Consider the following 17,585-nt stretch of genomic DNA (forward strand, 5'->3'; position numbering starts at 1 on the left):
AATTTAAAAGTTAGTGAAGCATGGAAATTTATATGGTAATAGGATTAAATGAATTCAGCCCCTGTTACCAACATGAACCAAATGGAATGCTTCATCTATTTCCATTGACTAACTGTGTATAGCTTTGGACACCTCAAGGTCATAAAATAGACCTATAATGTAATTATTCTTTTTTAGTGTATGGAAAAAGATGAATCAAACAGCCGGAAGAACACCAGATTATTCTCTGACAGCTGTCCATTATCCTCTTACACAATAACTTCATTCGTGAAATTCAGAAATGAAGGATCAAGACCACGGTCAAGGATTGTTGTGCTGCCTCCAAAACAGGATAGATAATAGATACAGAAAATAACCAGGAGCTAATATTACAAAACATCACATATTCCTGTGTTGATATAAAGAGATAACCTTGTCACAACTAAAAGTTAAGCAAGTTTACAAGAGCTCAATCAATTTTAATAGATATCATACCTGCTGGATTTATTTATAGCAAATCAAATTAAGTGCAAGAATACCAATCTACAATATAATTTACAAAAATACGTTTTGCAAAAAACACAAATAATTTACATGGTCTTTTATCGAGCAACTCAGCATTTACTATGTACTGATTTGCTTAGTAGCTTGAACTTCGCTATCAACACACAGCACGTCAAACAACTTGTCATCTATATCAACATTACCAATAGGTCTGAAAAACAGTTCAGCAATGACACCTGCACTAATGCACCGAAGCATGGAAAGTGCAATGATAAGGTTGAAAAAGCGACTCTGATCATCTTTGTAAATGCTTTTCACGTATTCTTTGAGAGCTTGATGTGCCTCTTGCTGAAGACTCTGAATGTACTCGACATAGTGTAGTCCTGGAAGCTCTAAAAATGAAAATTGCAAAATGTCAACATGCAATTTGGGTTAGCGTTAACCAACATAAACTTTCAACAGACTCGATTGAAAGTAAATATTTCATATTTCTTGCAATAAGGAGATCCCAGATTTAAATAACAACACTAGTATCATCCCAAAGATATGTTACTTGGTCAGTTTACTGGAGACCATGCATTTCATTGATTGTAATTAGCTGGTGGTAGAATCAAAAAGGCATTAATGGGCACCTGTGAAAGAACAGGTTGCAGGGAAATAGAAAGGGTAGTGAGACATAAGAACATAAGAAATAGGAGCAGGAGGAAGCCATCTGGCCTGTCAAGCCTGCTCCGCCATTCAATAGGATCATAGCTGATCTGGACATAGAATCATCTCCATCTACCTGCCTTTTCCCCATAACCCTTCATTCCTCTACTATGCAAAAATCTATCCAACCTTGTCTTAAATATATTTACTGACGTAGCCTCCACTGCTTCATTGAGCAGAGAATTCCACAGATTCACCACTCCCTGTGAAAAGCTGTTCCTCCTAATGTCCATCCTAAATCTACTCCCCCGAATCTTGAGGTTATGTCTGAATCTTGAGGGACTGATATGCACTGTATATTCTGAAATTCTCTGGTATAGATTCAGTGGGTCACATGATCTATGTCACCAGGAAAACTGGAAATACATATGTCACCATTATCACTTTAACAGTTCAACAATGCATTCAACAATGCCCGGCTGCATATTATAAATACAAGGCTCAGCCATTACAGGTAAGTGCAGATATTGGAAAAAAGAGAATAAAGGAAGTTTAATAGAGTTATTTACCATTCAATGAGTATTAATAGAATAAGTTAAGAAGAGGTATGTCCTTTTCACAGAGATGAGATATGAGCAAATAGGAACTTCTGTCGTCACTAAAATTTTAAAGAAGGAGAACAGACGATGCTTCCTGATGGGATAAAAGGATGAGACAACAACTATTTCACTTTTTAAGAGAAAGGTGAATCAATACTTAAGGTAGAGAAAAGAGAATGAAGTCAGCGGGGTAGAAGATTTAACTCTGGCCATTAATCTGTACAGGTACATCAAGGTTGAATGTCTCTTTCTAAGTGGTAAACCCCATAGTTGCATTGTGATGTATGACTTGAGGAATTGTTTTCAGGCCACAATATAAATTAGTTTAAGAGGAACACCCTGGCATTAATTATAAAGTAAACAGTGGTTGTTCTCACTTGGTGTGGAATCTCATAATCCCTGACACCAGTCCAGAGAGTTGAATATGCAGTGCAAATCATATACACAATTATGTACATCAAATGATCCTCCAATGAAACATAACTTGGCTTAATCATTGGCTAAATTGGGAATTATATCAAGCAACAATGTCCTTATTGGATTGGAATCTGTGCAAGATTTGAATGACAAGCAACAATAAACAGGAAGTTTCTTCTCACTTCTCAGGATTTAGGGACGTCATAGGCAAAGACTGAATATGAAGCACATAAAAAGGTATTCAGATTTGTTCTTATTCTTGGGACATTGACTATAAAACCAGGAAAGTAAGACTGAATTTGTTTAATACGTTGGTTAGCACACAGGTGGAGCATACAATTCTAAGCAAGTCATAAATGAAGGACACTAGAGGTATTAAATGGATACAACAAAAAAAAAATCACCAGACGATACCAGTAATGAGAAATTATTGTTCATGTGAAAGAACTGAATAATTATAGACTTTTCTATTAGAAGAAAAAACACTAATAAGGCAGAGCCTAATTGAGGTTTTCAAAATGATGAAAGGATAAATGTTTCCAGTGGCTGGAAATTTGGACGTAAACCGTGGATTACTACAAGAAGAACGAAGGGGGAACTTAATGGATATTTTTCCCAGAGAGATTACCACTCTATGGGTTAACACAAGCTGACTGACCCAAACTTTATAGCATCATTTAAAATGAAACAGGAGAAGAATTTTAATGTAAAAGATGGAGCAAAAGGAAGGGAATGAGACTGAAACAGGAGATCCTACTCAACAGCGAGAACAATGGCTCCTTTCTGTGCCTTAACCTTGTGAAATACAACAAGTCTGCTCAACAATACAACCATTCTGAACTTACAATTAGATAGCCCTTTGAAAATAATGTGTGAGTCAAAAATCAGAAATGTGCACTTGGGAACGTTGGGGACATGATGACCCCAAGTTAATCACAGCATAGACACCTGAGACAACCTTTATTGATACAGGCAGCTTTGTACCTACCCTGCATTTCACTGTCAACGTTCAAAAGCTGTACCAGTTAACATCATTGCCAGAAAGTCTGTTCAAAAGATGTCTGCTCAGAAGAGATCCATTGAGAAAAAAGGTTGACTGAAATGCTAAAACTAAATTTGATATATTTTTATTGGAAAAGGTTTTAGATACCAAATCAAACTGAAGTAATTTGGAAATTAAATGTGTTTTTTTTCTTAACAGCAAACACATGAATTGATTCATTTGCATTATCTCTGTGAACGTATGGCATTTAACCAGATGGTTGCCATTTCTGATGTTACGTTGATCTTTGAGTAAGATTTAGACTATATATCCTCACTACCAAAACAACTGTCTCTTCTCACCACAGGTACACCCCTACCTCTGTTATTTTGCTACCTAAACTCTCAACTATGCCTCCATTATCTCTGGAGTTTCCATGAGCCACATCTCTGAAGTGATCACTAGATAAAGACTCTCAAGTTCTGAGGAGCAACACCCCTACCTAACAAATATTAAATCATAAACATCAACAACACACACAAGTGCTCCAGGACCGCAAAAGGTCAGGGAGTATCGATGGAGAAGAATAAACCATTTTGGGCCAAGACCCTTCTTCAGGACACAGATTATTATTTTATTATAGTAATAAAACTAATGAAAGGAATTGTAATAATAACACAGAAAGTCAAATAGTCTTTGAACAGAAACATTCTCAATTCAACATCAGTCTTCCTGTTGTACTAAATATTAAATCAGTAATTTAATAGCTGTACACTCTGCTCACACATGACTGCACAGCCAAGCAACCGAGCAATCACATTGTCAAGTTTGCTGATGGCACGACAGTGGTAGGGCTCATCATCAACGATGATGAGACGGCCTACCGAGAGGAGGTGGAAGAGCTTGAGGCCTGGTGCCAGGCAAATAACCTCTTCATTAACGTCAACAAGACAAAAGAGATGGTTATCACCTTCAAGAGAACTCCACTCAACACCATTCACACACCCCTTTATATTGGTGGCACAGAAACTCAACTTCTCATTGTGCCAGACCACATCCTGCACAGTCACAGAAGCTCATCAATGTCTCTCATTTCTGAGGAGGCTGAAGCGAGCTGAACTTTACACATCCATACACGTACTTACGTCATCCTACAGATGCGCAGTAGAAAGCATCCGGATAAGCTGCACCACTACTGCACTGTGATGGACAGGAAGGCTCTATAACAGTTAGTCAAAACTGCCCAACGAACCTCCAGCAACAGCCCACCTGCTATCAAGGACATATATATGGAAAGATGCCGGGAAAGGGCCAGTAACATCAAGAAGGATTTTACCCATCCTGCACACGGACTGTTTGTCCCGCTCCCATCAGAGAGGAGGCTACGTAGCATCCACACCAGGATCACCAGACTCAAAAACAGTTACTTTCCCCAAGCAGTAAGGCTTATCAACACCTCCACCACTACTTTATTATTTCCCGACAGTAACGTTGTGTACAACATAGCATCATTTTATGAACATACAATCAACCTATGTATATAACCTATGTTTATATTTACCTACTTAACGGAGAACCACTATATCAACACATCCATCCGGAAAGGTGGCATCCCAGGTTTTTCTGGGTGCCTTGAACACACCTCAATAATCAGCCACTTAGTCTGCGAGGCCAGGCACAGGAGACCTAACAGTTGTCTGGCAAGACCTAGCCAATGCCTACAGATCAATTCCACACATCCTGGACCACTGCCATATCCCACCAGTAAAGCGAGACATGATCACCAGGAACCTAGGAGGATTCAAGCTACGCATCACTTCAGCCCACTTTACAACCAGGAGGCACTACCTCCAAAAATGGACTCCAACCAGCTGTACCATCTTCCCCATTTTGTTTGTCATGGGTATGAACTTCCTCATATCAGCAGCAGCAGACGTAACCCGAGGCCCACTGTTGGAGCCCGTCATCCGACAACCTGTAAAACAGGAGTTCATGGACCACTGTAACCCATGTCCAAGCAAGATGAGTATTGGAAACCTTGGACAATGTAGCTACCTGGGCTAGGATGATCTTCAAAGCTAGATGCATGGTGATCAAAAAGGGCAAGGTTACCAGCAAGTTCAGTCTTCAAGTACAGTGAGAAGTCATTCCATCCATAGAGGACACCCAGTAATGTGCCTTGGAAAGTAGTTTAATGCAGCAATAACGGACAACACCAACATCACCGACACTGTAAAACAGACTGAAGAGTGGCTGAAGAAGATTGACAAAACCAGACTCCCTGGTAAATTTAAGACATGGTTGTACCAACATGGTCTTCCAGCGAGGCTGCTCTGGCTTCTCACGGTGTTCGAGTTTCCCATGACCACTGTAGAAGGTACTGAGAGGAAAGTCAACAAGCACCTGCGGAAGTGGCTGGGGATCCGCCCCAAGTTCTTCTTCAGTGAGGCTCTACGTAAGATCAGGTCAGCCACAGTCCCCGTTGTCATCAGTAGTGGAGGAGTTCAAGTGGAAAACTGTAGAGTTGTGTTAACACTGAGAGGCTCCAATGACAAGCTAATAAACCAAGTAAGAGTCACAACAAAGTCGGCCGAAAGTGGGCTGCCAACTCGGACATAGACCAGGCAGTGAGCACCCTGCAATTGAGAGACATCATCAGCAACTCACGCCTGGAATGGCAAAGCCTCGACCCTGCACACTTCCAAGTGCAAGGAACAGGCATGACAAGGTCCAGGCAGAGGTATGGAACTGTGAGGACGAAACGTGAGTGTCGAAGGCAGTGGAGTTGGGGGTCACAGGGTGCCTGGACGAAATAGGATCTACCCAAGCAAAAGATCACTTATGCAGATCTTTGGAGATTGGAGCCCTTCGGCGCTCCGTGTATGACACTCTCCCTACACAATCACAGCTGCACACATGGGTGCTGAGAGAGGACCCTAACTGCAAGCTTTGTGGTCAACGGGGTTCACTGACACACACACTGTCAGGATGCAAAAAGGTTCTAACACAGGACGCTATATGTGGCACCACCACAAGGTCCTGCTGTCCCTTGCTAACACACCGGAGAAGAGGAGGTGTAAACAGAGACCAGCTGGCAGAGAGATAAACAGAGCAGTCATTTTGATCAAGGAAACAGCCGCCAGTCATATCAAAGAGGCCTAAATCCAATCTGCTGCAAACTGACAAATCATGGGAAATGAGGGTCAATGTGGAGGGGAACCTGTCCAGAGGTGGTGCAAACCACACTTCAACCAGACATAGTACTATGGTCCACCAAAGTCAAGAAAACCATCCTGGTGAAGCTCACAGTACCATGGGAGGAAGGATGCAAGGAGGCTCACGAGAGGAAGGTCCTGAAGTACCAGTCCTTAGTCCAGGAGTGCAGGGACAAAGGATGGCAGGTGTGGCTGTTCCCCAAGAAGATTGACTGTAGAGGGTTCCCAGCAAGGTCAGCATGGAGATTTCTGTCTGCACTCAGCCTTGATGAAAAGAACAAGAACCAAGCAGCTCACAGGATGGGGGAGGAAGCAGAAAGAGCCTCTTGTTAGATTTGGAGCAGACGAGAGGACTTCAGCTGCAAGTCAGGAGCAGATGACCAGTGACTTGGCCACCACTGCTGACCTGCCAACTGAAGAGTGTAGTGGTTAAGGGTCAAAACACTCTGTGAAGGTTGGGCACCACCTGACGACATCAGCTCCTGGTCAAAGGCTACGTTTTCTTCCAGGTAACTGAAGGAAGCACGCTGGTGTACGATGCAAGTGCTTTTTTTATTATTATTGTTCTTTATCTTTTAGTGTTTTTTTAAGCTGCATCAGATACGGAGTAACAACTATTTAATTCTCCTTTACACCTGTGTACAAGAAATGACATTAAACAATCTTGAATCTTAAATTTTAATTGATGTTTTATTTACCATCACTTTCTCTGTACTGATAAGGTATTGAAGTTCAAATGTCAAAGTTCAATGTAAATTTATTATTGAAGTACATATATGTCACCACTTACAAACTTCATTTTCTTGTGAGCATACTCAATTAATCCATAATAGAAAAATAACCATAATAGAGTCAATGACAGACTGCACCAATGTGGGTGTTCAACCAGTGTGCAAGAGACAACAAACTGCAAATACAAAGAGAAAGAAATAATAATAATAAATAAATGAGCAATAAATATTGAAAAAATGAGATGAAGGGTTCTTGAAAGTGAGTCCATAGGTTGTGAGAACATTTCAATGTTGGGGCAAGTGAAGTGGAGTGAAGTTATCCCCTTTGATTCAGAGCCTGATGGCTGACGGGTAATAACTGTTCCTGAACCTGGTGGTGTGAGCCTTGAGGTTCCTTCATCTTCTTCCTTCTGGCAGCAGCAAGGTGAATGACCTGGGAGGTGGGGATCCTTGATGATGGATGCTGCGTTCCTGTGACAACACATCATGTGGATGTGCTCAGTAGTGGGGAGGGTTTACCAGTGATGGACTGGGCTGTATCCATGACTTTTTGTAGGATTTTCCATTCAAGGTCATTGGTATTTCCATACCAGGCTGTGATGCAGCCAGTCAATGTACCCTCCAGCACACACCTATAGAGGTTTGTCAAAGGTTTAAGTGTCATGCTGAATCTTCAGAAACTAAGGGAATAGAGGTGTTGCCATGCTTTCTTCGTAATGGCACTTCTATGCTGGGCCGAGGGCAGGTCCTCCAAAATGATAACACTGTAGAATTTAAATTAGCTGACCGTCTCCAATCTCTGATCCTCCAGCGACTTCTGGTTTCCTCCTCCTGAAGTCAATAATCAACTCCTTGGTCTTGCTGATATTGACTGAGAGTATTAATTGCTAATTTCACACGTGTGACTTGTTCTAACCACCAGAAGCTTGAGCACATCTTCTGCCTGACTGTGTGTTAAATCTCACGTGGCCCCTATTTGTGGTTAATCTTCACATGCTACTTTAAAATTCTGAGCCTCGTTTTTCCATCCTTCAGTTATCCATTTCTCCCCAACTCTGCTACTGCCCCCCAGCCTTGCAACCTTCCGGAATACTTGTCCTTCTCAAGTTCTGGCCTGTGAATTTTAATCACTCACCAAAAAATTATGTCTGGTAATGGTTCTAATGTCTGTTCTTAAGATCTATTGCCTATTATAAGGAATTAAAGGAGGCTCTTTATCTCAACTCGTACATTTTTTTATTTTATTGAGCCATTACTGGAGGCCATTTGGCCCACTAAGTGTATGCTGGCTGTCAGATTAGTCCCATTGGTTCCATTCCATCACTTATTTCCCTATTACCCAGCTACTGTTAAGATAATGATATTTCCAAGTAAGGACAATGTATTAAATGATGGGAAACTTGCAAAGATTGAAAATGCTGGAAACATTCAGCAGGCCAGGCAATAAAACAGAGGAAAGTATAGTAATAAAAAATAATAAAAGGGATTATAATAATAGCACACTAGATTGAACAGTCTTTGGACTGAAACATTCACTCTGGTTTTCTTTCCATGCCAGCTGACCTGCTGACTGTCTGCAACATATTCATTTCTCAGCTCCTTATTTCATCCCCTTCTCCCACCCACCCAACTTCCTGCTCACCTGGTCTCATCTATCATCGACCAGCTTGTACTCCTTCTCTTTCACCAACCTTCTTATTGTGGCTTCTTCTTCGTTCCTTTCCAGTTCTGATGAAAGTTATCGTTCCAAAAATTTAACTCTTCATACCTCTGCGTAGATGCTGCCTGACTGGCTCAGTTCCTCCAGCACTTTCTGTATGTTACCAACATTGAAACATAGAAAATAGGTGCAGGAGTAGGCCATTCGGCCCTTCGAGCCTGCACCACCATTTATTATGATCATGGCTGATCATCCAACTCAGAACCCTGCACCAGGCTTCCCTCCATACCCCCTGATCCCCGTAGCCACAAGGGCCATATCTAACTCCCTCTTAAATATAGCCAATGAACTGGCCTCAACTGTTTCCTGTGGCAGAGAATTCCACAGATTCACCACTCTCTGTGTGAAGAAGTTTTTCCTAATCTCGGTCCTAAAAGGCTTCCCCTTTATCCTCAAACTGTGACCCCTCGTTCTGGACTTCCCCAACATTGGGAACAATCTTCCTGCATCTAGCCTGTCCAATCCCTTTAGGATTTTATACGTTTCGATCAGATCCCCCCTCAATCTTCTAAATTCCAACGAGTACAAGCCCAGTTCATCCAGTCTTTCTTCATATGAAAGTCCTGCCATCCCAGGAATCAATCTGGTGAACCTTCTTTGTACTCCCTCTATGGCAAGGATGTCTTTCCTCAGATTAGGGGACCTAAACTGCACACAATACTCCAGGTGTGGTCTCACCAAGGCCTCCCTGCTCCTGTACTCGAATCCTCTCGCTATAAATGCCAGCATACCATTTGCCTTTTTCACCGCCTGCTGTACCTGCATGCCCACTTTCAATGACTGGTGTATAATGACACCCAGGTCTCGTTGCACCTCCCCTTTTCCTAATCGGCCATCATTCAGATAATAATCTGTTTTCCTATTTTTGCCACCAAAGTGGATAACTTCACATTTATCCACATTAAATTGCATCTGCCATGAATTTGCCCACTCACCCAACCTATCCAAGTCACTCTGCATCCTCTTAGCATCCTCCTTACAGCTAACACTGCCGCCCAGCTTCGCATCATCCGCAAACTTGGAGATGCTGCATTTAATTCCCTCATCGAAGTCATTAATATATATTGTAAACAACTGGGGTCTCAGCACTGAGCCTTGCGGTACCCCACTAGTCACTGCCTGCCATTCTGAAAAGGTCCCGTTTATTCCCACTCTTTGCTTCCTGTCTGCTAACCAATTCTCTATCCACATCAATACCTTACCCCCAATACCGTGTGCTTTAAGTTTGCACACTAATCTCCTGTGTGGGACCTTGTCAAAAGCCTTTTGAAAATCCAAATATACCACATCCACTGGTTCTCCCCTATCCACTCTACTAGTTACATCCTCAAAAAATTCTATGAGATTCGTCAGACATGATTTTCCTTTCACAAATCCATGCTGACTTTGTCCGATGATTTCACCGCTTTCCAAATGTGCTGTTATCACATCTTTGATAACTGACTCCAGCAGTTTCCCCACCGCCAACGTTAGGCTAACCGGTCTATAATTCCTCGGTTTCTCTCTCCCTCCTTTTTTAAAAAGTGGGGTTACATTAGCCACCCTCCAATCCTCAGGAACTAGTCCAGAATCTAACGAGTTTTGAAAAATTATCACTAATGCATCCACTATTTCTTGGGCTACTTCCTTAAGCACTCTGGGATGCAGACCATCTGGCCCTGGGGATTTATCTGCCTTTAATCCCTTCAATTTACCTAACACCACTTCCCTACTAACATGTATTTCGCTCAGTTCCTCCATCTCACTGGACCTTCTGTCCCCTACTATTTCTGGAAGATTATTTATGTCCTCCTTAGTGAAGACAGAACCAAAGTAATTATTCAATTGGTCTGCCATGTCCTTGCTCCCCATAATCAATTCACCTGTTTCTGTCTGTAGGGGACCTACATTTGTCTTTACCAGTCTTTTCCTTTTCACATATCTATAAAAGCTTTTACAGTCAGTTTTTATGTTCCCTGCCAGTTTTCTCTCATAATCTTTTTTCCCCTTCCTAATTAAGCCCTTTGTCCTCCTCTGCTGAACTCTGAATTTCTCCCAGTCCTCAGGTGAGCCACTTTTTCTGGCTAATTTGTATGCTTCTTCTTTGGAATTGATACTATCCCTAATTTCTCTTGTCAGCCACGGGTGCACTACCTTCCTTGATTTATTCTTTTGCCAAACTGGGATGAACAATTGTTGTAGTTCATCCATGCAATCTTTAAATGCTTGCCATTGCGTATCCACCGTCAATCCTTTAAGTGTCATTTGCCAGTCTATCTTAGCTAATTCATGTCTCATACCTTCAAAGTTACCCCTCTTTAAGTTCAGAACCTTTGTTTCTGAATTAACTATGTCACTCTCCATCTTAATGAAGAATTCCACCATATTATGGTCACTCTTACCCAAGGGGCCTTTCACGACAAGATTGCTAATTAACCCTTCCTCATTGCTCAAAACCCAGTCCAGAATAGCCTGCTCTCTAGTTGGTTCCTCAACATGTTGGTTCAAAAAACCATCCCGCATACATTCCAAGAAATCCTCTTCCTCAGCACCTTTACCAATTTGGTTCACCCAATCTATATGTAGATTGAAGTCACCCATTATAACTGCTGTTCCTTTATTGCACACATTTCTAATTTCCTGTTTAATACCATCTCCGACCTCACTACTACTGTTAGGTGGCCTGTACACAACTCCCACCAGCGTTTTCTGCCCTTAGTGTTATGCAGCTCTACCCATATCGATTCCACATCTTCCCGGCTTATGTCCTTCCTTTCTATTGCATTAATCTCCTCTTTAACCAGCAACGCCACCCCACCTCCTTTTCTTTCATGTCTATCCCTCCTGAATATTGAATATCCCTGAACGTTGAGCTCCCATCCTTGGTCACCCTGGAGCCACGTCTCTGTGATTCCAACTATATCATAATCATTAATAACAACCTGCACTTTCAATTCATCCACCTTGTTACGAATGCTCCTTGCATTGACACACAAAGCCTTCAGGCGCTCTTTTACAACTCTCTTAGCCCTTATACAATTATGTTGAAAAGTGGCCCTTTTTGATGCTTGCCCTGGATTTGTCGGCCTGCCACTTTTACTTTTCTCCTTACTACTTTTTGCTTCTACCCTCACTTTACACCCCTCTGTCTCTCTGCACTGGTTCCCATCCCCCTGTTGTGAACTAACCTCCTCTCGCCTAGCCTCTTTAATTTGATTCCCATCCCCCAACCATTCTAGTTTAAAGTCACCTCCGTAGCCCTCGCTAATCTCCCTGCCAGGATATTGGTCCCCTACAGTTTTCTGTTTTATTTCAGATATCCAGAATCTTCCTTTTTTATCTGAAGTGAAGGTGTACCCCTGACATTGAGACTCTGGACTTTGTAAATGGAAGAGGGAGCTCCAATCATTGATCTTGTTACTGCCAGGCATACTGCCAGTGGTGTGTACCGTATCTATAGTGTACAGTATTAATGAAGCAGGCAGGTACTGAATCAAGCAATACAAAATGCTGGAGGAACTCAACATCTCAGGTAGCATCTACTAAAATGAATAATTAGTCAACATTTCAGGCTGAGACCTTCATCAGGACTTGAATCAAATGACTTGGCCACCAATAATGCCACCTTGGATGGACTATTATTGTGAGAACTTCTTTGGGTTACTAAATGCTGAAAAGAACTTGAGCAGCTGGTAAGACAATCCAAACACTGATGAATGAACATACTCCTGTGGATTTAGAAGATACAGGTGCCTCAGGACTCGCACCACCAGGTTCAAGAGCAGTTACTACCCCTTAACAAGCAAGAGAAAATCTGCAGATGCCAGAAATCCAAGCAACACACACAAAACACTGGAGCAACTCAGGAGGTCAGACAGAATCCGTGGAAAAGAGCCCTTACATCAGGCTCTTGAACAAAAGGGAGGGCGGGTACCTACTCTTCTATCTTATTATTTCATGTTCATTATTTATTGCTATTATTTATTATCTACATTTGCACAGTTTATTTACAGTTTACAGATCCTGTTTACAGTTACTGTTCTATAGATTTGCTAAGTATGGCCGCAGAGAAAGAATCTCAGGATTGTATGTGGCGACAGGCATGTACTCTGATAATAAATTTTACTTTGAACTTCGAACTTTTATACTTATGATATCACTACCGAACACCCAGTCTCAGAAGTGCTAATCAGAGTTGTTTTCCAAATGGGCTAATTTTGTTTTCCTAAAGGAGGAAAGGTAAAGATGTTTGAATGGGTAACAGATTCATTCAGAGTATGTAACATCTGAGCAGCCAGATTAAAATCAAGCAGTAGTCATACAGAAATATCCACTGAGATTTGAGAAGAGGTTTACAGCCACAATGCAAGTATAGAGAATTCTTTGGTGAGGCAAATCACATTTATTTATTTTGTTTCAGAGCACAATATTGGTCAGAGCCTGGTACGTCATGTTACATTTCCATTGTAGTTATGAAGTCAAAGACTAGTAGCTGTATTATCAATTTCTGTTAGCATCAAGGACTCCCAATGTGATCATTCAACCTCAGAACCTTCCCGATATACTAAGTATCGTGGGCTACCAGTGGCATCCTTGGTAAATACAGACACATTACCAGGGACATAGATATGCAGAAGCTCTCTCCCAGGATTCCTACAAACATCTGAAGGCTAATTTAGGAGCATACATAGCATCTAACATTTTTGTTCTATTCCAGAATAATTTTTTGAGTTAAGGGCCACCAGAACACATTTTAAACAAAACTGAAATTTCAGATTCGGCTCAATTGTAGTCTGATTCAGAAGACAATGAATTCCAAAGTCACTCTGGACACTTGATAGATACATACCAGAGTGATCATTAAAGAGTACTACCCTGTCAAAATTGCTGGTCTCTACAACTAATGTCTGAATGGGCTGAAGGGAAACAGAGTAAGAGTGTATACTGCCAATATTAATCCCACTGGTCTCATTGCCTCATTGGTGTTTGCAAGATCTTCCCTCATACAGGATGCCTATATCATTACCTAAATTACAATGATAAAAATGTTTTGGCACGCTCTAGGGATGAGAAAGGTGCTATACAAATGCTTGTTGAATTAGCACTGGACAAGAGTTATACTTCAAGCCCTGGAAGTGCCAAGTAGTGTGAAACTGCCTCCTTGGTAAAAAGTTTCTTACCATCTCTCTCTGGAGATGGGTCTCATTTATTCCATTTTTATTTCCGTCATTATGATGCTCCTACAGGAGGTTGAGATTTAAGCACACTTCTCAAGTTCTTGAAAATATAAACCTCTTATTTCTCGGTTGAAATAGAAAACAAGCCCAGATCACATTTACAGTATTTCACATTTCCTTTGTATTCATTTACAGAAGTACTGACCTGGATTAAACAGAAGGGTCCCTTTCAGGTAGGCATATTCTTTGGGGCTGATGTCCAGGCTCCAACACTTCATCAGAAACCTTTTGATGGTCTGGATCTCAGCCGCTGACGGTGAGTGATTTTCGCCGCTCTCTTTGTGGCTGTTCGCAGGTCCGTTGGTTAAAATCATGTGTAGAATACTCGCCTCGGAGGTCTCCACGGTTTCGAAATCGACTTTGTCCTGTGCCAGTCCCAGAACGAGGAGGGGCGCCCAGCCCCTCCTCACCAAGGTGAGCTGGTCAGCACTGGGCAACGCCTGGAAGCAGGGCACGTTCTTTATAAATGTCAGGGTCTTGGCCAGCACGGCGGACGCTTCGGCGCAGGTAATGTGAGGGCACTTGAGCTCCACTCTCCGTCTGGCGCTGCAGGCACATACCTTGGCCGCGACTGCGGACGGAGCTGTAGGCGGCAAGTGGCCTTGCGGGAGCTCCTGACCCTCGTTCTTCAGGAGCTTGTATAGGATGCTGCTCAGACCCCTGCTGTTCTTGCACTGGCAGACGCGGGCGCGGGCTGAAGACATCGCCGCCGCGTTCCGACACACAGCGAGGGCTCCGAGGCTGCCGGCTCATTTATAAATGAATCCAGCCTGGGTTCCCACCCACTGCGAGCGGCTAGAGCGATAGAGGGCGCCCACTGTCAGGCGCAATGCACTCGGTGCAGAAGACCATTCCGTGCGCACCCAGCTCATCTTCTGGGATCAGACTATGCGCACTCAGCCTTATCTGCTAGGATTAAACTGTGCACAGTCCCCCAATTTTATCTGCCGGGATCAGACTGCGCTTACCTAGCTGTCCTTACTGGAATCAGACTGTGCATACCCAGATGCATCCTTCAAGATCAAACTCTGCAGACTTTGCTGCACCGTCCGGAAACAGACAACTGATGTTTGACCACTGCACGCATAACACAATCCTGTGCACAGTTTAGTGAGATTGACAGAATGAAAATAGAACGGAGAACAGTCCAGCACAGGAACAGCAACACACATCAAAATTGCTGGTGAACGCAGCAGGCCAGGCAGCATCTTTAGGAAGAGGTACAGTCGACGTTTCAGGCCGAGACCCTTCGTCAGGCCCATTGTGTCTGCTAATCCTGTCTGCCTGCACATAGTTTGTATATCTCTAGTCCATGATTGTTCACGGTCTGTCTTAAACTGAGTTCTTATGTTTGCTTCCACCTCTTCCCTTTGCCAAGGACAGATCTTCAGAGATGCTGTCACCCAGCATCCTGAAGCTGCTCACTCTTTCCACTGCTGAACCTCCATGTGGACTGGCATGTGTCCTCCCCTTCCTGAAGTCCACAATCTTACAGACATTGATTGGAAGATTGTTGTTACGACACCACTCAACTACTATCTCACTCCTGCACGCCTCCTCGTAACCATCTGAGATTCTGCCAATAACAACAGTGTCACCACCTGGGCTCGATGCCTTGCGAGAGTTCACTCCCTTCCAAGATGTGCTGATGTCAGCCTGTGAGACAGATATCAAAGTGTCACCAGGTACTGCCAGGATTCACAAAGGTGCTGTTTATTCTCCCTTTCAGTGCATTCAAATCATCGTGGAGTGAAGCACCGCAGCCATCTATGAAGTTAGGTTTTGCCTTGTAAGAGGTAATGGTCTGCAAAACTTGACATGGCTGATGTGCATCTGATTCCAGCTCTAACTTCACTCAGAACTGGGTTGCCTTTGCTTTTTAAGATAGCCTTCCATAGGTCATACCTGGACTTCTCCTGTTCTGGATCACTGGTCTTGAACACCACAAACCTATCTCTCAGCAGATTGTGAATTTCAGTATGGTTTGGGTATTTCCGGTGTGATCTTGAAAGCAAATACACATTCGCACGTGTCTCGATGAAGTAGGTGGCATATTCATCCAGATCCGAAGATGAATCCCTCAACACAGTCCAGTCCGCCCTGTGAGTGCCGCCCTGCCTCATTTGACCATGGTCCTCACCACTGGTGCTGTGGTGCTCAGTCTTTGCCTGTATGCCAGAAGTAGAAGCACAGCCAGGTGATCAGACTTACAAAATGCAATGTTTTTCACTTTGACGTTTCTAATATTTTTCAGTGGAAAACGTTAACCATGTTTTCCTCAAAATCAAGCCAGGAGCCAACAGAATGCCAGATATAAATTACGCCTTGCCTTTATCTTGATCTTCAGTTTCTTCCCCAGTCCTAATGATCCCAGGTTCTTTAAAATCTATTCAAGTATTCAGTTGTCTTTCGTGGAATGAATGAATTCTGGGAACATGGGATCAAACTTAGCTTTTTACCCTATTCGGATAGGTCATGTGTGATCTGTGAATTCCTCCTACACCTAAAAGGCAAGTGCTGCTTATTAAAAGAATTAGAATAAATTAGTCAGACTTAATTTCTTGTGTCGACTTTTCTTGACCACCTTGAAATATTCTGTGTACCTTTCCATAACTAATAAGTTCTAATGTTTTCCCAGTGATTAATGTTCTGATACCTGACCTGTATTTTCTCCTTTCTGCCTCTTTCCCTATTTTATGCCATTTTTAGGTAATAATGTTATCATAATAAGCTGCTCAGAAGTCAGTTACAAATCTGGAATTTAATTTCTATATTCCAAAATAGTTTTTAATCCTTTAAATAAAAACATGTACTTTTCTTGCAAGCCCTGTCTTCTCAACATGCAATCTATTCCTTGATCTTTTATCCCCCAAGATTTAACTTTTCTTTATCACAAAATTATTTCAGTAGTTCAATAGCTCCATTTAATAGCAGAGAAATGTATGCAATATACATCCTGAAATTCTTTTTCTTTGCAGATTTTACATATATATAGTATAATTTCAGTAATTTATTTCAGATAATATCATATAATTTCCATCCAGAAAAGTATCCTTTCACTGAATGTTTATTTCCGGAGTTATTCTTTGGTTTTTGTGCTCAGTATTTCTTCATTCTATTTATTTCCTGAAATGATTGCTTCACCTTTTATTGCTTCACCTTTTATTTCTTCTTCTATTTTAAAATCATTAGAAACCATACTGTGATTCCTTTCTGTAAAATGTCCAGTGTCAGGCAAAACACAAAGCTTTGCTCTAATTCTGACCTTGACTCAGAATTTGCTGCTCCTTCTCAAAAATCAATTGAAATTTTCACTGAAAAAGTAACCAAACATTTCTAAGGTTATCTTCTGCTCCCTTGGATGCCTTTTTATTTCATCTGAATAGTTCCTTATTGCATTTTCCACTTTGCATTTCTAATCCTTGGTAATTCCTGATTATGAGCTAATGAAGCTAATGAAACCAATTGAAATGCTTATAATAAACAAAACAGCAATCACATTTAAGGAAAACATTGTGCAGAAGAATATTATGCTGTAAAACAAAACATCCTTGAATCCAAAAATGTATTCTAC

At 41.9% G+C, this 17,585-nt stretch overlaps 1 protein-coding gene across 1 annotated transcript; it reads right to left on the reverse strand.

Moving 5' to 3' along the window:
- Positions 1-482: 482 nt before the first annotated feature.
- Positions 483-15,570, reverse strand: nr0b1 (nuclear receptor subfamily 0, group B, member 1). Its single transcript, XM_072262296.1, has 2 exons — positions 14,157-15,570; positions 483-875 (listed from the first exon to the last, which is right to left on the reverse strand). Exons 1-2 carry the CDS (start codon positions 14,713-14,715, stop codon positions 604-606), a joined length of 831 nt encoding a protein of 276 aa, XP_072118397.1. The 5' UTR covers positions 14,716-15,570; the 3' UTR covers positions 483-603.
- Between the last annotated feature and the right edge of the window lie 2,015 nt (positions 15,571-17,585).

Source organism: Mobula birostris, chromosome 6 (assembly GCF_030028105.1).
Source record: "Mobula birostris isolate sMobBir1 chromosome 6, sMobBir1.hap1, whole genome shotgun sequence".
In the NCBI taxonomy this organism is placed as follows: domain Eukaryota; kingdom Metazoa; phylum Chordata; class Chondrichthyes; order Myliobatiformes; family Myliobatidae; genus Mobula; species Mobula birostris.